Below are 23,631 nucleotides of genomic sequence, written 5' to 3' on the forward strand. Positions count from 1 at the left end.
ACATTTTCGTTCATACCAAACACACCCATAATGTCATTAAAACAGCCACAAAATGAGGCTACAGATCAGACTGAAACAAACATGTCATTGAAACAATCACACAATAAGAACAATGAAACATAAGATCTAACAAATCATCCTGCCACACCCAAGTATAGTTGTGCAGCCACTTAATGAGGAGAAAAGACCAGAGAAGAAATTCTCATGAATAAGATACGAAGCTATAACTTCACATATACAACTCTTATCTATGATTAACATTGGTTCTTCTCATAATGCACTACTACTCATTGGGCCATCACACCGTATCGCCACCAAAGTGGACTTCTCCATCTCTTAGTCACGCTCAAACTCTCAACTGAGTGTCTAAAACGGGCTTCAAGGTAAAGAACCTACAAGCCCCCTAGACCATTATGTGCCTTCAAATACAATGCCCATGTAAGACTAGTCACAACAGGCAACATACACTCCTAGTCTAACATCCTTCTGTGACAGAAAAATGCACAACCATACCAATGCAGTAAGAGTAAAGAAGCTAAATGCACCAGTGAGGATAAACACAAGAAACAATATGAATTTCCAATAATAGATCAATGAAAATGGACATCAGCTACCAACATGATTTTATCTTCAATTTTTACTTAGAACACAACAAACCATGGCATAACAGAGCAAAAGAGGTTCAACTGAAAAGCATGAAGGTCCCAGAAACAACAGTCACACACTTACTAATATAAGTTATTCATAGCATCTACTAAAGTATATTGCAGATATATCATCACATATGGACGCTTAGCAGACTCAAATTCACTAGACTGCCCAAGCATTCTCCCTCCTGACTTCTTCCTCTTCCTCAGGAGTGAAGTCGTTCTCGATGTTGAAAGTTTTACGAATCTCTTCAGGGGTCTTCCCTTTGATCATGTCAGCAACTGTCTGACATGTCAGGTCAAGCAGGCTCTTTATGTTTAAGTAGTTGGCAGCCTGTAAAGAGACTAGGCAAATGATTTAATGCAACAGCAATAGATACATAACCTCTATACAAGGTCTCAACAACAAAATATCAAGTGAAATCCCACAAAGTGGTGTCTGGGAGGGTAGAGTGTACGCAGTCCTTACCAATACCTCGGAGAGGTAGAGAGGCTGGTTTCAAAAGACCCTCTGCTCAAGCAACTCCAAGCAGTAATAAAACAAAAACAAAAAAAAAACGAGTGGAGAAACATGGCAATGAATAACAAAGCAGTAACAATTAACCGTAACAACACCCGCAGGGTGAAATCACCTAAACACAGTAAACCTCAAATACAAGCTCTCAACAGAAAAAGGGAGGGTCCATTGTAAATCATTAAATGCTAATAGCAATAACTAAAAACAAATGGAAACCAATAAGTAAGCCCAGTAACAGCAGTATGCAAAATTTAACAGTTAAAAAACACATTCAACAATTGTAAGCCACTCTACAGATTCAAAATGCCCAGGCAAGAACTCAGGAGGTGGAACAGAGAGGCATATCAGACATGTAAACAAAATGTGCTGCAAACATGTCCATATAGCATTTATTTCTTAAAAAAAATAGGCAATAAACTAAAGTATGACTACATGTTCTAAATGTAAAATATATGCTTCACTCTAATTTTACAATTACAAGCATGTTTTGGTTTTATTTTCAATTTTAGTGTTCCAGAAAATCTTCTTAGTTCTTACCCAATGTTTTAGAATGAGCCACTATAGTACTATACTGCTGTTCTAAGCAATAGAAAGTTCACTAGACCATGACAAAGGGAAATGTTTTTTGCCAAATATAACAGACTAATAGAACTATAGAAGTAGCAGTCAAACACCATTTCATTACTAAAAACAACTACAACCATTTGCGATATATTGTATACTACAACAAAACGACTACACATAGAAATGTCCTTGGAGCCAAATAAAGCAGAATGGATATAGAACAAATGATCTAGTTTGGGACTGAGACATAATTGATTGATTAATTTATTCGTGACTACCCTAATAAACTCAATGTATATTACCAATGAAGCTTAAACATGAGTAAACTAGAGCAGAAACTCAGTCTATGGAAGAGGCAGCAAACAAAAGCCAAGTAGATAGGCAATGGTAGTCGGAAGTAAAAGTTGAATTGACAAACTACCACAGATCCACAAAATAAACAAAAATTACCAAACTGATCACAGAAAACTAATAATCTTCTGGTTAATTTTATATGGATGGGTGCTTGACTGGGAATGAAGTTTAATAAAGAAAAAGAAAGTTCTAACACATAGAAAAGTACTTTTTAGTTAGAACATGTGATCTAAACATGTCATGACATTATCACCCCCCTATAAGAGCATGTCACTAATGGTAAATGGAAAATTAAAGAACTTCCAAAGAGAAAATGGTCTAAAACCCCCCCAACCTATACCCGAAATCCCAACTACACACTCCAACTTTACGGGAGTCCTATCACCCACTTGAATTGTTTAAAACTGTAATAATTACACCCCTAAAAAGCCATAACCAGATCTGTGTTGGCCTGTGAACTTCACGCGTTTTACAGGTGAAAATTCAACTAATTTATTTATTTTTTTCAATTTTTTTATAATTCCTTTCCACTTTTTCCTATACTCTCCCAATTTCTTAAAATCTCTAAGGTAATTTCTTTCCCCAATTCTTTCAAATTCCTACGGAATTGTGAGAAACAAAGATGAATATCGACCTTGTTGTGAGAACAGAGGTAGGTCTTCATGGTGGTTGTCTCGGAATGGAAGAGAGATAAGAGGAGAGGGGAAGAGGAGAACGGGGTTTTGTTGGTGGTTTGGGTTTCGCCGGAGGTGGCGACACTGGTGGCTGATGGTCGAGCAGCAAAAGAGGGAGAACAAACGAAAGCACTAGCAATGCCATTAATGGAGGTCAATTGAGATTGAATCCTTTCATTTATTAATTGAAATTTGAGATTGATAATTAAAGGATCTACAAAAAAAAAAAGGAAAAAAACATTCTCATTAGGGAGTTCAATTGAATTTGATATAAACCCAATTTAATTTTTGTATGAGAATTTGGTCTTTGTTGCTATGGAGAAGAAACAATGGTTTATTTTAAGGGTGGGGAAGATGACTATTTTCTCGGAAATTTTCGTCAAAATTCACCTTCTAACGCGCCTAGAGGAGGTGAGAACACCTCCTATGACAGATTAGCGTTTAAGCGTGTAGAAAATAGAGAAATATAAAGTTCAGGGGGGTAATAGGACACTCTTGAAGTTGGAGTGTGTAGTTGGGATTTCGGGTATAGGTTGGGGGGGTTTTAGACCATTTTCTCAACTTCCAAATATAGAAACGTTCATTCTTTATGGTTTAGATATTGTTCTTTTCTTTTTCTGAAATGGCTTATTTACTACTGCTCTGCTTTTACTTGAGTCAAGGGTCTTCCAGAAAAAAACCTCTCTACCTTCACAAGGTAGGGGGTAAGGTCCCAGACCCCACTTGTGGAATTACACATGGTAAATTGTACATATTAACAAGTAAAATTGTGGGTTTAATACTTTACACATTTGTACCAACAAGAAGTCATCTTTTTGGAATAGAATAATAAACAAAGACTATTGAGATCAATAATATACACAACTACCAACAAGGAACAAACAGAAATGAAGGAAAACAATCAAGCGAAAAAAGCACTTCATCCGTTCCCAGTTATATGACACTTTTTTTATGACCGTGGTGTCTGGGCTAGCTTTCACACACCTCAACTAATTCCATGGGATACCTGTCATCCCCCACCAGCAACAGGTACCGGGTATCTCTGTCACCAAGACTAGGACAGATGGGAAAAATCACCTAGTATTTTGTCTCCACTGAAAATTGAACCTAAGACCCCATGGTTCTTAACCATTTCATTGATCACTAGGCCACACCCTATAGGAGCATGTCACTAAGGGTAAATGGAAAAGTTAAAGAACTTCCAAATATAAAAATGCTCATTCTTTTTGGTTTTGATACTGCATCTTTTCTTTTTCTAAAATAGCTTATTTGTTCTTGCTTTAATATGTTTTACTAGAGCCGAAGGTCTTTGGGAAACTACCCATCTACCTTCACAAGGTAGGAGGTAAGGTCCCAGACCCCACTTGTGCAATTACACATGGTATATTGTACATATTAACAAGTAAAATCATAGTTTTAATAATTTACACAATTCTACCAATAAGAAGTCATCTTTTTGGAATAGACAAAGAAACAAAGATTGTTGAAATTAATAATATACACAACTACCAACAAGGAACAAATAGAAATGAATGAAAACAATCTAGCCAAAAAAACACTTTATCATTTCTCAGTTTTATGACCCTTTTTTTATGGCTGTGGTGTTTGGGCTGACTTTTACACACCTCGACTAATTCCACGAGATACAGGTACCAAGTAACTCAATCACCAAATGGTTCTCAACCCATTCATTAACTATTAGGCCACACCCTACAAGAGCATGTCCCTAAGGGTAAATGGAAAAGTTAAAGAATTTCCAAATATTAAAATGCTCATTCTTTTTGGTTTGATACTACTCTTTTCTTTTTCTAAAATGGCATATTTGTTCATGCTTTAATATGTTATACTAGAGCCGAGGGTCTTTGGAAACAACCCCTATACCTTCACAAGGTAGGAGGTAAGGTCCGAGACCCCACTTGTGAAATTACACATGGTATGTTGTACATATTAACAAATAAAATCGTGGATTTAATAATTTACAAAGTTCTACCAACAAGAAGACATCTTTATAGAATAGACTAATAAACAAAAGATTGTTGAGATTAATAATATACACAACTACTAACAAGGAACAAGCATAAATGAAGAAAAAACAATCAAGCCAAAAAAGCACTTCATCAGTTCTGAATGTGGTGTCTGGGCCAACTTTCATGCACTTCGACTAATTCCACGGGATACATGTCACCTCCTACCAGCAACAAGTACTAAGTGACTCTATCACGAGGTTCAGACAGAGGAGGAACAATCACCTAGTGTTATTTGTCTCCACAGGACATCATAACGTGATATCTCATGGTTCTCAACCACTTCATTAACCAACAAGCCACACCCTTAGCTGCTATATGACACTTCTATAGGAGTCACATGTTTTATTCGACTATAATTTTGGAATATAAAAAAGTTATTGACTTTTGCCTCTTTCTAGTTGTTTAGATAAATTAATTAAAGAATAAACAATCACGCACACCAATAATTGAACAATCCCACCGACGTAATCAGAAACATATAGGAATCAATTACGATATACATAAAGATTTAAAAAGATCAAAACCAGCATGAGATTGAAAAGGATGCTCTGATCAACTTTGACGAATTCAACATCAAAAGTTTTAAGATCCTCTTTAGCGGTCTTATCTTCAGCTTTAGGAACCTCCACATGGCGCTTGCAATATTCGATGACCTTGGCTAAGATCTTGCCAGTAACGTTGTGTAGAGGGATGATGGTGTTAGCGCAGTCATCCTCTATCAAATGTTTAATTGTCTCCGATTCTAGCGCCACCGCCTCATCGACCTCAAAGGTCTCTCCGTCGAAGCTCCTCAAACTGATCATCTTTGAAGGAGAATTCTAAACCGATCAACAAACCCTAATTGTAGGCTAGAGAGAAGAAAAAGAGGCAAGAGTGAGCAAACCTTGTAGGATTTACTATTTATATTACTTTTATTTATTTATATTTATATTCATTTTTTTATATTATCCCTTATTTAGAAATGACAGCTTCTTAGACGAACACAACATTACAGAATTGGACCAAAATCTATTTAAATTGTACTGTGATGCATTTAATATTTTGCTATTTGTGGCCCTATTTTATTGGCTATTAAATTTCATTCATTTTTGGGAGACATCTTTATTCTGAAATATCACATGTGTCTTTATTTGCTTATTCATTATACTTACTACAAAATATAGACCTTGGCTTTCTCTTTCCACTTCCCACATCCCACAGGTTCAAATAACTCTTCATCTACTCAAAGCTCTCTTCATCTTCCATATTCTGATAGTGTTGCTGCAGTTTAAGGTATTTCTTCTCCCTTTGTTCTTCTTCTCTCTTCAATTTTCTTTGTGCTCAGATGATAAAATGAGAATGACAGTTCTTATTATGTATTTTGATTCTCTTTTTTGTTTCTTAGAATATGTACACTTAGCTATTAAAACCCCAACGCCTAAAAGGAATAATTAAGCTGAGGTTCTCTAGATTTTCTTTTTATTTATCTTACTTTCAAACATGATATCAGAATAAGCATAAAACTTAATCTTCTGTGCAACTACTAGTGGAGAAGAAACTCCTGTCCATTGTGCATCATTCCAAAGACTGTGCAACAATTAGTCAGAATAAGCGGGCGTTGACCCTCAACAAATACCACTACTGTGTTTGGAACTCTTTGGCAATCCAACCCTAGAAAACCCATTATCACCATACTCTTTACGTGTTGTCACACACCGGGAAGAAGTCTGATTTGGCGGTGAGATTCACCCATATGCCGGTGCGTGTGAGGGAGTCTAGCGACTCTTTGGCGACGTTCATTCTTCTGTGGAACACGCCTCCTCAATTCAACATCACCCATCCAAGTTCCACTGCTTTCTGACAACTTTCCAACTAGGCAGTCCACTTCTCCGGCGACGACTGATACATAATTTACATAGGGGAAGATAAAGGATAGAATTTGTTAGGGATAACATGTTAGCATTTCAGTTGGTTATGTTAGTTAGGAGTTTTTTAATACACTAAGGGCGGGAAAGTTTGTTAGTGGCAGTTGGCTTCAGAAAAGTTAGATCTGATCCAAGTACAGCTATACAGAGAAGTAATCCTCTATTGATTGATCATGAATACATTTACATTTGTCTCAATTACAATCTTCTTCTTCTACAATTCTCTTCCCCCATTTGTCTCAATTACATTTCACTTGAATTACTCTGTAGAGTTCCTATTTTAGCTTAAAATTCTCGAGCTTAGAGTTGAGCTCCTGGAATTCTGTTACCAGTGGTATAAGAGCTATTGAATCCTTGGCATCAATGGCGAAGGGCACTAAGGCAATTGGAGAACCCACCAGTGGAACCCCTACTTCAGAGGTAGCTGAATTGTGTGAGATGATGCAGAAATTGGAGTTTTAGCAGGTAAAGTTTCATCTCTGAAAAAATTGGACCAACCAGTAGTTGAATTGAAGAATCAATTAGCAGCTTCTGGGGAGACTCGAAGGAATAAAACCCCATAGGAATAGGAGTAAGGTCCTTCCCGGAGCTCGTTGGTTATGGAGGAGAATCTTGTATGCATGTCATGAATAGTTTCCCGCTCCTTCATTGTGAAGTTCTCAAATTGGGTGGTAAGCATATCCACTTTTGATTCCTTCACCTGCTTTGTGCCCTCATGGGCTGTTTTCAAACAATCCCAGATTTCTTTTGCCGACTCACAAGCAGAGACGAGGTGGTATTCTTCAGCACCTATACCACACACTAGCAACTTCTTAGCTTTATAACTTTTCTCGATCTTCTTTCTGTCCACCTCGTTGTACTGTTGGCGAGTCTTTGGAACGACTTTTGTAATTTCACCATCTTTCACTTCGGTTGTTGGGATGATGGGTCCATCCAACACAATATCCCACAACTCGCCGTCTTCAACCATTAAATAGTCGTGCATCCTTGTTTTCCACCAGCTATAGAACTGGCCATTGAAACGAGGTTGTCTTGTTGACGATTGTCCTTCTTCTAGGTTCAATGGAGCAGCCATATCTTTTTACAAGAATCTCTCTCTTGTTGTTAACCAGCTAGAGAGCATCTGCTCTGATACCAATTGATAGAATACGTGTGTCCACTATCAGTCAACGGACCGGGTCCCTTGACTCAACAAGAATAGTAATAAAGCGTAAACAACAAACAAAAGACAACACAAGCAGTTTACGTGGAAACCTCTTTGCTCAAGGGAGTAAAACCACGACCTGTCTCACAGGATTTTCAACCATTTCAGTAATCTCTTCAAGCAAAAGTGAAACACAGATACAACCAAATGAGATTAAGTTATTATCTCAAAGCTAAGTAATAACTCTATTACTTATTGAACCTAAGAAGATACCACACTGCCCACTAAGCTATCACCCCTAGATAACTTAGAATTCAACTAAGCAGATACCACACTGCCCACTAAATCAACTAACTTCTAAATGACTTAGAATTTGACTAAGCAGATACAAGACTGCCCACTAAATCAGTAAACTCTAATCGATTTAGACTTTAACAAAACGAACAAAGATTTGAATCCTTTATAAATTAGGAACATATTTACAATGCAAGCATGGAAGATATAATCCTAAGACAACTAGACAGCTTGCAGCTCTATCAGGTCCCTTTTGCTCTTGAGGATGATACTTCTTGAAAGTGGCTCTTTGCAAATGTTCTTGAGAATTTTCAAGTTGCAAAAACTGAGGTTGTGTCTATTGGACATAACCTTTATGAAGAATAGACACAACCTTCGAGGCAATGCCATTGGCCGAGGTTTCTTCCATAGTTGGAGACTGCACAAACCAATTGTACTTTTTACAGCCTGGCATTTGTGTGTACATTGACACAAGGATCAGGTCCCTTTACAAGGTCCCATGGTTTGTCAAATCATCAAAACTGCAAATAACATTTTTCCCCTTTTTGATGATGACAAATTCCACACAAATGCCTTCATTTTCATTCCCCCTGTCAACATGCCTTGCATTTCATTTCCCTGTCAACCTGCCTTCCCGACCTAAGCAACCAACATTTTTTCCCCTTTTGGCATCATAAAAAAGAAGTGCAGTAAACCAGCATAACAAGTAAGTTTGCAAAGTAAGATCATAGCCAGGGGCAACACAAACACGGTGAGAAAACAAGATTAAGCAAAGATTAATCACAACCAAACAGGAACCAATTTCATTGCACAAAAGATAGCAGTCAATACATTAAAATTAAACTGATATTGAGAACCCCGGACACTGTCCACACAAGAGAAAGACACATGAACAGAAAGGGAAGGACTATGTAGATGGAGGCTGATGGGAGAAGGACTTGATAACAAGAGCAAGTCGATCATTTGCTTCATCATTATCTTTGATCACTTTCTCTTGAGGATGATACTTCTTGAAAGTGGGTCTTTGCAAATGTTCTTGAGAATTTTCAAGTTGCAAAAACTGAGGTAGTGTCTATTGGACATAACCTTTATGAAGAATAGACACAACCTTCGAGGCCATGCCATTGGCCGAGGTTTCTGCCACAGTTGGAAACTGTGCACCAACCAATTGTACTTTTTACCGCCTACATTTATGTGTACATTGACACAAGGATCATGTCCCTTTACAAGGTCCCATGGTTTGTCAAATCATCAAAACTGCAAATAACAGTGCCCTTTTTATACTTCTTATTCTTTCTTCTTTTAAATTGAATCAACATCTCTTCCAACATTTCCAGATGAAGGACCTAGGCATATTGAGGTATTCTCTAGGCATTGAGGTCACACCTCCAAATTAAGAATTGTCATCTCATAGTGTAAGTTTGCCCTAGAGATTCTTATTGTAGACCCATTGATACTCATATCGACTTGTAATAGACAAATATGATAGGTTGTTACCTTACAATGCCTTCATGATCAAAAGCAGCATGACACCAAGAGGGCATACTCTCAGAAACTGTCACTGTTGGATCCATTGCATTCCTGTGAAAGATTAATATTGGTCATGAAGGGGCTAACTGTGAGGTCTGGACATAAGCATGTCAGCGGTGCAGTTCGGTATAAAGTTACCTTCATATTTCTATATACAGGTTTTGCATAGAGTGATCTATTTCAAGAATATAGCGATCAATCATTCCAGCAGAATTACATGCAGGTCTAAGATCTCCTCTAACAGAACATTTTACCTGCAAGTAGCAACAAAATTTACCATCTTATATTACAAATAAGTATAAGATAATTGATAGAAAAGTTCTCCAACTTGATCAATTAGGAATAGAACTGATCATACACAAAGCGGTAACAAGGGATCAGTCATTTTTAAGGTTCTATTGGATTAAAGTGATAATAAGCTTCTAAAGGATAAGAATTGATCACAAAAGTTCTTGACTTTGAACAAGTGTTTTACATGCTAAATCAAAGGTAGAAATATTAGTACTGATATCACTCAAAGCAGTAATGACTCATCACATTCATCTTTAAGCTTCTGTAGAGTTCTTAACGTGTTGCTTGGAGCCACTTACGTAGTCACATTGTTTTTACTTTTTAGAATACAGTTCAGATTAAGGGGAATAGAAAGCAAACAACTGCTAACTCATAAATGGTGCTTCCTGGTGACTGCAACACACTGAATTGCCAGTCAGGGACATATAGACCATATAACAACCCACAATATATAGCAGACAATAGGAACATGATACACCTAAAAATGAAGCAAAATGTTGTTAGGTAAAACTAGAGACAATGATAACCATAGAGGACAAGAAACAACACTATATAAAAGGAAGATCGATAAACCCTTCGGGGTGGCCCAGTGGTTTGGGCTTGGGACTTCCATGTTGGAGGTCTCAAGTTCGAAACCCCTTGCCAGCGAAAGCAAAGGGTTTGCCTTCTGGGTCGAGCTCGTTGCACCGGGCTTGCCTAGTGTGGGTTACCTCTCCTATGTGGTTTGCAAGCTATTGCATAGGAGCGGGGGTTTTACCCTGTGCACATCCAAAGGGTAGCGGCTGCGGGTTTCCCTTGTCATAAAAAAAGAAGAAGATCGATAATAAGACTGTCAATATCATTGCAGTTGGACTCACTAGGTTTCCAATAAAAACACACAAATGTCTCCTCTTTTGCCTATTTAATCTATCGGTTAATTACCAATGAGGCCTATTTCAAGTAGTTGAGTTGAGACCTTGTACCAACATGTCATGGGTTTGACTTCCACCAGCGACAAGCTAGATTTTTATCTAACTTAAAGGGGATAAATGCCTACTTATGAGAAGCTGACAAGACACACTTATGGTTCCACTAAGGAAAAAAACTTGCCCGCAACTAAGATTTAGCTTGGTACAATAAGAAATAGTTTAAGCTCTCAGTTTATCTGATTATGCTCCATTTATCAAAAGGAAAAAGAAAATCAACATTGTTAAGATACTTGATCTATATTCTTCCTTTTCCGTTTCCAAAGCAATACCTTCATGATGCAGAAACAGAAGATATATGTAGTACTCCTAATAATTGCACAATCAAAACAAAAAATCTACCTGAAAATCAGGGATGTAGTTGTCTTACCATTGCCAAATATAATTTTTGAAAAAGGCAACTCTTTTTATCCCTTGACATGGATGTCATATCTTGCACAAAGCAGCTGTAATATATCCAACAACTATTCTCTGCATAAATGAAAAGAAATGTATAATATTCTGAACAATTAATTGAAATGAACAGGTTACATGCATAAGTTCTTCATCTGCACCTATCTATTGACCTAGTTAGTAGTAATCCTTCTAACAAGAAAATGAAAACTTCTTATAATAATCAGGGAAACCAGGTTAGGATGCTACTCTTGAAGAATCAGCATCTATCACAGAAATAGCTACATAGGAAGTTAATCCATATAGGCACTTCACCAAAACTATAAAGAATAACAAGAGCAATACTTCACAGGCTAAAGCAGAGGAATAAGGGGCACAAGCGAAAGCAGTCTTTAGAAGTCTAACTAAGGAAGACTTATGAACCACTTAGGAAGGATAAGAAACATAGCTACAAAGCAAAAGAAGTCGTTGGAGGCAATGCGACGACACTCATCTCAACTGGCAATGCTAGTATGAAACGACACTAATCTTGTAGCTAATCTAGTCATCTCATACCACGGTAGCAAAAAAGCAAAACAAATAATATCAGAGTTAGCAGCAAAATTCCCATCCATCTTATTCTTTCAATATCTACACCATAGGTTAAACCAGTTATTCCATGCAAGTAACCCCTTGAAACGAAACAAATGTGGAATCAGTAACAAGAAGTTTAGATATCTCATACAAGAAAATGATATACTATGAACAAAATCAGAAGACAACCGTAGTGTTGGAAGCTCGTAAATATTCTAGGATCTTGTAAATATAGTATAGCTTGATTTACTCCTGAAATTATGTATTTTGATTCTCTTTTTTTGTTTCTTATGATATGCACACTTAGCTATTTAAACCCCAACGGCTTGAAGGAATAATTAAGCTGAGGTTCTCTAGATTCTCTTTTCATTTGTCTTACTTTCGGACATGATACAAGAACTAGCGTAAAACTTAATCTTCTGTGCAACTACCAGTAGAGAAGAAACTCCTGTCCACTGTGCATCATTCCACTGACTATGTAATAGTTAGTCAGAATTTTGAAATTGGAAAAAAAATAATTAAATAGGAAAAAAATATATAAAAAATATTTTAAAAACCACCAAACACGATTTCACTTGCACAAATAACTTTCAAATATAAAAATAATAGTTTTCAAAAAGAAAATTTTATTTTTTTATACGTTGAAATTTTCCGGAAAAAATAATTTAATAGGAAAAAAATATAAAAAATAGAAAAACTCCATCATTCACATTTCGAATTGCACAAATGATTTTCACATAACAAAAATAATAGTTTTCAACAAAAAAGAATATACTTTCTTATATCGAAATTTTCCAAAAAATAAGCGATGACATTAGACAATGTCAGGTGGGCGCGGGCGCCTTGGCCGATGTCGCCTGGGTGATGCACGCATGGGCTTGCGCTTGTGCGAGGGCATCGTTTGATGTCGCTTGGCTGATATGCGCAAGGGTCTGCCGTTGTGTGTGGGCATTGACCGATGCGTGAAGGGGTATGCCGATGTGGCTTGGGCGATGCGCAGGGCATGCCGTTCTATGCGGGCCTTGGCCGATGTAGCTTTTTGGACGTTCGTAGGGCTTTGTCGATGTCGCCTAACAAATGCGCGCAGAGGCCTGGCCTTGCGTGCCAAAATCGATAGATTTCGCTTTGCAGATATGCGCACGGGCTTGCCCTTGTGTGCAGACCTCATCCGATGTCGCCTGACCGATGTGTGCAGGGGTCCGCCGATGTTGCTTGGGTGATGCGCGCAAGGGCTTGCCATTGTCACTTAGGCGATGCGCACATGGGCGTGCATTTGTACGCGGGCCTCGATTGATGTGGGCAGGGGTACTTGACCATGTATTTGGAAACCTCTTATTTGCCAATAGAAATGTTGGCCTACTTCCACACCGGATATATTGTATAACCCCTTAAAAGTATTGATGGAACATGATAGAACATTCATATTGTCTTGCCCTACGAAAAAATTGAACTTTAAACAAATATTTTAAATGGGAACGTTCAATGCCAAAGTCACTAAATGGGTAAGTCAACAATCCCTGGACTATGTAATGTATTTCATCTGCAGGGTTACGAGCGAGCCATTTTAAAGAGGACTCCCCATTCATTAGATAGAGAAGATCACCAAGATTTCGCAATCCGCTGCCAAATTTATTCCAATTCCAAGAGCTCAGATCGAATTGGTATTGATATACCAATTTGATATCAGATATCAGAAAAGTATCATACTTCAATTTGAATTTTGAATTGAATAGAAAATTGAAATTATGTTTTCGGAGCACAGCCTATGTTGCCCCGAATAGAACATAAAACAACAATACAACAATAAAAGAGAAGAAAGACAGATATTATAGATATCTCCACACGTGTTTAAGTCATGCAAACCTTATTTTCTTATACACTTCACAATCGTATTTTACTCAAAAATCCGTAAACAAAATCTCTCTTTTCTCTGCAACTCACTTTTTGAACAATGAAATCCGATTGTAGGCTTCTTTCAGATTTACGTGTTCTAGTATTCCTAGCATAAGAAGACCTACTTTTTCTAAAGTAGCATGATGATTCTTAATGAACTCCAATATATTAGAATTGATCTGAAATCCTTGTTTCTGAAGTCCATTTAACATCTTGCACATCTCCTTATACCTCTTATCATTTCATTCTATATAGAAATTACTTAAGTCAGTCGGCGGCCGTTGAGCCTCAACCAATACCACCACTGTGTTTGGAACTCTTCGGCGAACAAACACCAGAAAACCCATTATCATCAGACTCTTCATGTATTGTCACACGCTGGGAAGAAGTCGGATGTGCCGGCGAGATTCACCCATGTGCTGGTGCGTGGGAGAAAGCCCACGACTCTCTGGCAACGCTCATTCTTTGCGGAACTCACCTCTTCAATTCAACATCACTCATTAAAATTCCACTACTTCCTAACAACTTTCCAACTAGGCGACTACTTCTCCGGCGAGTACAGATACATGATTTAATAGGGTAGATAAAGCATAGAATTCGTTAGGGATGACATGTCAGCATTTCTGTTGGTTATGTTAGTTAGGAGTTTTTGAATACATTAAGGGCGGGAAATTTTGTTAGTGACAGTTGGCGTCAGCCAAGTCAGATCTAATCCAAGTATAGCTATACAGAGAAGTAATCCTCTATTGATTGATCATGAATACATTTACATTTGTCTCAATTACAATCTTCTTTTTCTACAATTCTCCTCCCCCATTTATCTCAATTACATTTCACTCGAATTACTCTGTAGAGTTCTTGTTTTAGCTTAGAATTTTTGAGCTTACAGTTGAGCTCCTAGAATGTTGTTGACAGTGGTATAAGAGCTATCGAATCTTTGGCATCAATGGTGAAGGGCACTAAGGCAATTGGAGAACCAACAGTGGAACCCCTACTTCAGAGGTAGGAGAATTGTGTGAGATGATGTAGAAATTGGAGTTCGTAAAGTTTTATCTCTGAAAAAATTGGACCAACTAGATCAACTAGCAGCTTCTGGGGAGACTCAAAGGAATAAAATCCCATAGGAACAGGAGTAAGATCCTTCCCAAAATGGCCAATAAGAAGAAATAGTACAAAGGGAGAGAGAGAGAGAGAGAAAGGAGTCCTAACAGTTACAATTCTCACCACTCGAATTGCTCTATGGTCAAGGATAGAGTTGTCAAAAAGGGTCAGCCCAGCCCCACCCCGCCCAAACCTCGCGGGCTTTGGAAGGGCCTGAAAATGCTCAACCCAACCCAACCCTAGAAGGGCCACGGGTTGGGGCGGGCTAGCCTTTCTTTTTTTTGCCTTTTTTTTCTTTTCAAACTTAAAATTCTATAACATCAAGAAAATGAGAAGATTTTCAAATCAAATATGGCAAACAATGGTGTTGTTTCTATATTACTAGAAAAATATCTTTTTTGAAAAAGAAATAGAATTTTTTTTTGAAATAGATATTACTAGAAAAATATCTAGTGTGATTAGCATGTATCTAGAATACTAGATACGCGAAATACATGTATCTGGGGTGATGCGTCCCAAATACGTGAGCGAGATAGAAGAGTGGTAAGTGAGATGGGAGGGAGGTGAGGGCGCGGGTTTATACTCTATGTATCCTAGATACATGTGAATCTACTTGAATAGAGTGTATCTAGAACAAATTACACATAATTTTAAGTCTATGTATCTCGAGATACATGTATATGGACGCACAAAAATCAAATAAGATTCGTAATATTACAACACAACGTTCATCTAAGTAATTAGCTCATACACTAGTGAGATTTCTGTAAGTTACCCTCAAATAAATAGTTTTGGCCCATGAGTTGACCCCGGTCCGGCCCAGATCAAACCTCAAGGGGCAAGGTCTTATATGGGTCAGGCTTATAAGCACTAATTTTAAATGAGCTTGAAAAATTCTATCCCAACCCTACCCCAATAACGGATTGGGTTGGGCTATCCCCATGGGCTAAGCCCATTTTGACGGCTCTAGTCAAGAATGGAGGTCTTGCTATCTAATAGAGAAGATCTGAGGCCATGGTTGTTCAAGTTTGAAGAATAGGCATCTCATTGAGACTCTCATTCCCTATTCATACAATCTCATATTAATCGTAATCCAGAATATTACGTTTTCTTTGCCTTCCATCTCGTGTCTATGAGAGCATGTGGTCTGTTCACAACCTTACTCCAGAAATAATAAGATAGTTCCTTGTGCCCTTAAATGAGCATTTCTAGTTTACTAGAGGACGCAAAAGGGATATCGATGCTATTCACCTAATCTTCAACAGTGTCTTATGTTTGTTGATGTTACTTTCTTTGAAACCCAGCCATACTTCACCAATCCAGGTGATCACTTAGACATTTTTAAGGTTGTTACTAATTCCATCTTTTGGAGATTCAATAACTATCTTCCCTTCATCATCACCTACAACTCCAACTCCCTTACCTATTGCTCCAGTTCAATCACCTACAATTCTAGTTCAACTTTTCAACCTTCTACAACTCCACCATTCTTGATTTATCATCGACTTCAATATCCAACATCACGTACAGATGATTCCAGTCTTAAGCTGAATCTTTCACCTACTAGGGACTTGTCTTTCACTAGTCCACATATTGCATTTTGAAAAGGTATTCAATCCAATGGTAATCCCAATCCCTATAATACTTGTTTGAGCTATCATAGTTAATTATCGCTTCATTATGCCTTTGTGTAATCTTTGTCCTCTATTTCTATCCCTGAGTCCACAAGTGAAGCGTTATGTCATCCTGAATGGCGACAGGCTATGATTGAAGAGATGTATTTTTTTACATGCTAGTACCTCCAGGTAAATCACTTTTTAGTTGTCGGTGGTTGTATCCCGTCAAAGTTGATTCAGATCGTCAAATTGGTCGACTTAAAGCCCACCTTGTTATCAAAGGTTATACTCAAATATTTGGACTTGATCATAGTGATACTATCTCCCCGTGGCTAAAATAGCATTTTTTGCCTTCATATATCCATGATTGTTGTTAGTCATTGCCCTCTTTATTAGCTTGACTTAAAAAAGTTTTTATCATCGTGATATTTCCCGGCAGAGTCTGAGGTCTTGTATGCCAATTGTGTCGATCCTATATGGTTTGAAATAGTCCCCTTGAGCACTGTTTGATAAGTTCAGCACGGTCATTCAAGAGGTTGGTATGACTCATATTGAGGTTGATCATTTTGTATTCTATGGACATACTTATAATTTGAAGGGGAGTCTTGGAGTGAACTGGTAAAGTTGCTACCATTAGATCAGGAGGTCACGGGTTCAAAACTTTAAAACAACCTCAGGCAGAAATACAACGTAAGGCTGCCTACAATAGACCCTTATTATCGAGCCCTTCCCCAGACCCTGCGCATTGCAGGAGCCTTAGTGCACCGGGGTGCCCTTTTTATACTACTTATTATTTGTGCTTTTAAATTGAATTAACATCTCTTCCAACATTTGTAGACGAAGGACCTAGGCATATTAAGGTATTCTCTAGGCATGAGGTCACAGCTCCAAATTAGGAATTGTCATCTCATAATGTAAGTTTGCCCTAGACATTCTTAAGGAGATAAGTTTGACAAGTTGTAAACCCATTGATACTCATATCGACTTGTAATAGACAAATATGATAGACCCATTGACACTCTTATCTACCCGAACATTAAACTTCTACCACGACAAGGAAATCGTTTAGTGATCGCTAGTTAGTAAGTTCAATTATCTCAGAGTAACTTCACCTGACATTGTCTTTCTTGCGAGTGTTGTAATGCAGTTATGGAATCTCCATGTGATAGTCATTGGGATGCAATTGTTCGTATTCTCCGATTCATAAAATCAAAGAAAATAATTGCATTTTAACGATTGCGATGACTCCACAATTAATGGGGAAAAATGATAATTGTTGTAGAGAAACTGCTCCTCTACGGCAATAGAATGAAAGATTTATGGAACAACTACTCTTTTACTTCTCTTCTTTCTCCAAAACATATCTCTTACCTATGATATTACAAGTACTTATACTAGATCTAAGGTTCCACAAAATTTGGAGGGAAAATTAGTTAGAACTGTTTTCCTGAAATGAACAGTGTCCTTTTTAACAAATTTCTGGAACTGCTTTTAACTACCTGCCAGCTCAACTACTTCTGTTAATGATAGTAAACAACTATAGGTAAAACAATTACAATTGAGATCACAACTTATGTTGCTCGGACTCTTCAAAAATCTCAACGGGTGCGTGTCGGATTCACCAAAAGTAGTGTATTTTTGGGGAATCCGACACGGGTGCGGCATCAAAAGTGAAGAGTCCGCGCAACTAAGATCACAATAGATCGAGGTCATGAGAAGATTGTTGAATACACATATGTCGATGGGGTAGGATCACCTTCAGATAGGCGGTCTATATTTAGATATTGTGCTCTGGTAGGAATTAATGTGGAATCTTAGAAAAGTAAGGACAAATGCAATGGCTCGATCTAGTGCAGAAGTTGAGTACCGAGCAATGGTTATGACAACTTGAGAACTAATTGGATTAACCAGTTGGTCAAAGAATTGAAGTTTGGAGTAATCAATCCAATGGATCTTATGTGCAATAACCCGGCTACTCTTCATATTGCATCAAGTCTGATGTTTCATGGGAGAATTAAACACATTGAGATCAATTGTCACTTCAACAACAACAACAACAAGAGACAAAGTGAAATCCCATAAGTGGGGTCTGAGAAGGGTTAGAGTGTATGCAAACTTTACTTCTACCTCCTTGGGAAATTTCCAGAAGACCTTCGGTTTAGAGAAAAAAATACTCGTAGAAGACATGTCACAAAATATGTGAGTCAAATGATCAACTTGTTGATATTTTCACCAAGAGCCTCATTGGTTCTCGCATTACCTACATTTGTAACAACCTTGGTACATTGATTATTATGCACCAATTTTAGGGAGAGTTTTAGAATTTCATAGATATTCTAGAGTATTCTAGGATCCAGTAAATATTGTATATCTTGATTTACTCCTGTAATTATGTAATTTGATTCTCTTTTCCTTTCTTAGAATATGTACACTTAGTTATTTAAACTCCATTGACTCGAGGGAATAATCAGTTTCTCTTAATTCTCATTTTGTTTGTTTTAAACTCCATTGGCTCGAGGGAATAATCAGTTTCTCTTAATTCTCATTTTGTTTGTCTTACTTCCTAATAAGAAGAAAAGGTCATCAAGAGCAAAGCAAGAAATCCCTTCATCCACACAAGAAAATCATAGAATCCAATAATCTGTATCCTAGCTAAAAACATATGTTACAAGATGTATTGTATTATGTTATTTGGTACCGTAAAATCCTCAATTTTGACTATTTTCTGCTGATGCTTTTCCTCTCAGGAATTAAACTACAGTACCTTCACGCTGAACATTGTCTTCTCGTTGAACTTAACCTACCTGTAAATTTACATTCTTGTTGATTAAACATCTCTCTTTCTTCATGTTGTTAGCTGTCCATTGTGAAAGGCCTTTAAACTTACCTGGTTTATTTAACTAACTGAAGCTAGCCGAGCTCGAGAGCTTTTTTTACATGCAGCTCCTAGATTGTACGAAGCTGATGGACCAAGGCTTAAAATGCCAGACAGAGACGAGCTAGCTGGTCTTTTGAATATGCAAGTTCTCAAGAAGAAAAACGTTCCATCATTGAACTTCATTTCATTGGTAAAAACCGGAGCAATATCCTATCTAGTATACCACAAAATTAAAACAGACTCGTTTGTTGCAGTGTATGGGGTATACAAGATCCATTTCAAAAGACATATATACAGGCTTATAGTTGCAGAATATTGTTAAGCGGTCGACATCAGTAGTGAGCCGTAATATTGATTTGAGATATGCCAGCACACAAAATTACCTTGAAGGAAAATGCCAAGGATAAAAAGTTTCAAGGTCTTAATCACAACTTTCAAGGTTGCCCCAGTTCTGTCTAAAACTATCTGCAGTTTGAAAGAGGAAAAGGTTCAGAAAGTGCTAAGAGCAACAACCACCTGGTGACAGGCATGATCTTACTCAGATGATTTATTTATAAATTGACAAGACATAGTACAAAATATCATGATGCAAGTCTGAGCACTATGCATCATAAGCCTATATCTTTCATAATGATTGTGAGTTTATGTCCACGATTTTATCTGAAGACAAAGTATAGATACCGTATTTACAATTGCCAGGAAAACTCCAACAACAAAGAGGAAGAAAGGCATTACAAAGTCTGCCAAGCGGACACCATTCCATGGAGAGTGCGCAATGCTGGGAAAAACAGAACCAGCGTAATCCACAAGCATCATAAGCTGAAAGCACTAAGCAAATTAAAATCATAAGCTGAAGATCAGGTGAATTTTCTAAAGAGAAGAACTGTCACAACCCAATCCACTTAAGCCATGACCGGCGCTCAGTAGGCCTAAGCCTACCGAGCAGGCCTGGACCATTTTTCTTGCTAAAAATTCGACAGAGTTTCCTCAGTATCGGGAGCAATCCATAAATTTTTAACTTGTCAGCATTGAATAAACAACAACCCAACCTACTACAATAGCAACATAATAAGTCTAAGAGACTATCAAAATCGAAAGTCAGTGAACTTCCACAAAACTTTAGAAGTTCTAAGTCACCTCTTTACTAACACAAACCAAATTTACAAGACTGACTCAAGGAGCATCGGTTTAAGCAGAAACTTAATCATGTATATGTTGTGCACCATATGCATGATCAAGACCCTGCAGAAATCGGAGAGGATTGGTCTTTCTCCTTCTTTGTTAAATCTTGTAATGTTATAAGCAGCCTACTAAGTGCAGGTCATGGCTTAAGTGGATTGGATCGTGACAAGAACTCTGTTGTCTTAATATAAACATGGACAAGGATAGTTATCAAAATCATCATTAAAGAAACTAAGCAATCAATCCAAATCTTAAAGCAAGGAGGAGCTTAGTAGTTAAAGAAGCATCTTTACAATGAACATTGGGAATCGATATTTATAGGGACAGATGCAAGTGATTGTAGTTGTTATGAGCACGGATAAAACAATCTAAAGGGTTCTGAAACTTAGAGAGGTGGCCATATCTTCTTTGTGAATGTGGTTTCGAGGTTCATTTTAAAGATTTCTTTGAGATAGATACTTGGTTGACTCTTTCTCTAGAACCAGGAGAGCATGAGAGACAAAAGGGGATCAAAATGTCCCATCAACAAAGTTATAGCTTTCTGCTAAATTTCTCTACCATTTTCTTCTCTCCATTTTGGCCAATATGAGTTCATCTTAGCAATTTTATAGGGGACTTCCCTTCTTAGTGGCAGTGCACTGCCTTCAGATGCAGTAGTGCAATGGACTTATAACAAATATTTACTTACTTAACCAGTGTAAAACTCAACTCCACTCATTCACTATTTACGCCTTCTCAATATCGAGAATTCCGCTACTAGATATGGAAACTTAAAAGCATGTAATGTATAATTGTGTGCTAAGAGATACCTGCAAACGCTATAACATTTTCTAGAGCTGCATAACCACATGCTTTCGGATACAAACCTTACCTATTACGTCAACTGTTCTTCCACAAAGGGAAAACTAAACACACTCTTCAATATACTTCGTTGCTAACTCACTCAATTTTAAACAAATTTAGGGGAAAATGAAAACCAAAAATCATTTTTTCTTCTTCCGAAAGAATAAGCAGAAAAAGACGAAAGAAAAGTCGTGGACTATACCAACTCCAGGTTCCGATATTCCCGAAAACATAAATAAAGGAAAATCATTTTAATCTGTTTCCTCAAAAATTCTAGGCGGAATCTTAATCCGTTATCTCATCAGTAAAAAAATCTAGGTAGAGATTAAATTTGCTTACAAAAACGCAGAGGCCTCGAAAGACATCGAGAGAAACAACACGAGAAGAAGGTGTAGTAGTTTTCCTTGGAAGGGACGAGCTCATGACTGCATAGCAAATGAAGGTTGGATTTAATTGTAGTTCTACCATTCAAACAGGCCTTATATCGTCATATATATATATATATATATATATACTAGATAATGTTGCCATAAATGGTATGTTTTGGAGCTAATAATCGAGTTTTTAAAGCGATTGTTTGCATAGACAAGGGAATAAGTTTTTTTATCACAAACCTGTACTTTCTTTAACGCTATTTAAGGCATAATAAGACTACCCACATATAATATTTTTGAAATATTTTATGTTGTCAATTATCATGATTTATAGTATTTTTACGATAGATTCACTTCAAGAATCAGTGGAATTTTTTGTATTTTTTTCAAAACATATTTTATATTGTCAATTATCATGATTTATAGTATTTTTATGCAATTTTTAAATATAAAAATAATATAAAAAATAAGACAAATAAATTAAAATGGACCCAATATATGTTATTTTTATTGTCTCAATTTATTTGACACAAATGAAATTTGGAGAGTCATCCAAATTTTCATATTTTTTTTAAAAATGTTTTAAGTTATTAATTATTGTGATTTATAATATTTTTATGTAACTTGCAAATAACGTACATTACTGGTCATTTTGTCCTAATTTATGTGATATGGATAAAATTACAAAATTAACCCTTTTAAAATGTCTTTCAGATATTTTAAGTTGTTAATTATTATTATTTATAATACTTTTTTGGTAATTTTAAAATGATATGTGTTATTTTTTCTGTCCCAATATATGTGAGTTTGATAGAATTCTGAAAATCAACGTATTTTATTATATAGCTTTTAAATATTTTAAATTGGTAATTATTGTAATTTTTAATGTTTTTAAGTCATTTGTAAATGATATATGTTGCTTCCTTGATTGAGACTTTTCCATTTGTGACACATATATATAGATATTTGGTGCCCGTGCCAGCATGGGCCCAATAAATATTAATTTTTTTAATTTTAATTTATGTGATATAAATGGAATTTGAAGATCAGTCAAATTTTTATATGTTTTCTTAAAAATATATTTGAAGTTATTAAATTGTTGTGATTTATAGTATTTTTGCGTTAGTTTTGAATAATATAGGTTACTCATGTTTCAATTCACGCGAATAATTATAAATATTTTAAGTTGTTAATTTATTGTGAATTCTAGAAATTTTGACGTTATTTTCAAATAGTACATGTTACTTATTCTATTCCAATTAGTCAACCAAATTTCTTATATGATTTTAAAATATTTTTAATTGCTAATTATTGTGATTTATAGCATTTTTTATGTAACTTTTAATAATATATAATTTGTTCAAATTCATATGACAATGATAAGATTTCAAGAGTCAACGCAATAAAAATTTAAATTTTTTTAAAAGTTGTACCTCTAATATTTTGTAGCTAAAATATACTCTCTCCGTCCACTGGTATTTGTCATGTTGCACTTTTTGAAAATCCATTTGACTAATTTTCAAAGTTAAATCAAATTGTATTAATTCGATATTTTAAAAAAATAAATTAATATGCAAAATCTATACAAAAAGTACTATAAATTGTAATTTTTTGCCTATGAATATGATGAAAAAACACATTGTAAAATATTAGTTAAATTTTTTATAGTTTGACTCTAAAAAGGAAATCATAACAATTAAAAGTGCATAGAGAGAGTAATAAATAAGTAATTAAATTTCAAGAAGTTTAAAATAAAAGGTTGAAAAAACGAATTAGATAGACAACATATATTGAAAATTGAAAACATATAAATAATAAATGGGCCCAAATGAGGTCAAACTTTTTGGCAAATAAAGTAGTAGGTAAT

At 36.3% G+C, this 23,631-nt stretch overlaps 2 protein-coding genes across 3 annotated transcripts; both read right to left on the reverse strand.

The window, feature by feature from the left end:
* Positions 1-577: 577 nt before the first annotated feature.
* LOC125865201 (SKP1-like protein 1B) lies at positions 578-9,909 on the reverse strand. 2 transcript variants are annotated; one of them, XM_049545405.1, is made up of 4 exons: positions 9,794-9,909; positions 9,623-9,706; positions 5,308-5,631; positions 578-981 (listed from the first exon to the last, which is right to left on the reverse strand). In XM_049545405.1, exons 3-4 carry the CDS (start codon positions 5,584-5,586, stop codon positions 811-813), a joined length of 450 nt encoding a protein of 149 aa, XP_049401362.1. In that variant the 5' UTR covers positions 5,587-5,631; positions 9,623-9,706; positions 9,794-9,909; the 3' UTR covers positions 578-810. The 2 variants fall into 2 exon arrangements, with proteins under 2 accessions (XP_049401362.1, XP_049401363.1); XM_049545406.1 differs by lacking the exon at positions 9,794-9,909 and having other exon boundaries at positions 9,628-9,706.
* A 1,830-nt stretch (positions 9,910-11,739) lies between these two features.
* On the reverse strand, positions 11,740-21,813 carry LOC125864162 (uncharacterized). The gene is made up of 4 exons (XM_049544082.1): positions 21,730-21,813; positions 20,047-20,184; positions 19,748-19,830; positions 11,740-11,975 (listed from the first exon to the last, which is right to left on the reverse strand). The coding sequence occupies exons 1-4, from the start codon at positions 21,811-21,813 to the stop codon at positions 11,849-11,851; spliced, it is 432 nt and encodes a 143-aa protein (XP_049400039.1). The 3' UTR covers positions 11,740-11,848.
* Positions 21,814-23,631: the final 1,818 nt, after the last annotated feature.

This window comes from Solanum stenotomum, chromosome 5 (genome assembly GCF_019186545.1).
Source record: "Solanum stenotomum isolate F172 chromosome 5, ASM1918654v1, whole genome shotgun sequence".
Lineage (NCBI taxonomy): Eukaryota > Viridiplantae > Streptophyta > Magnoliopsida > Solanales > Solanaceae > Solanum > Solanum stenotomum.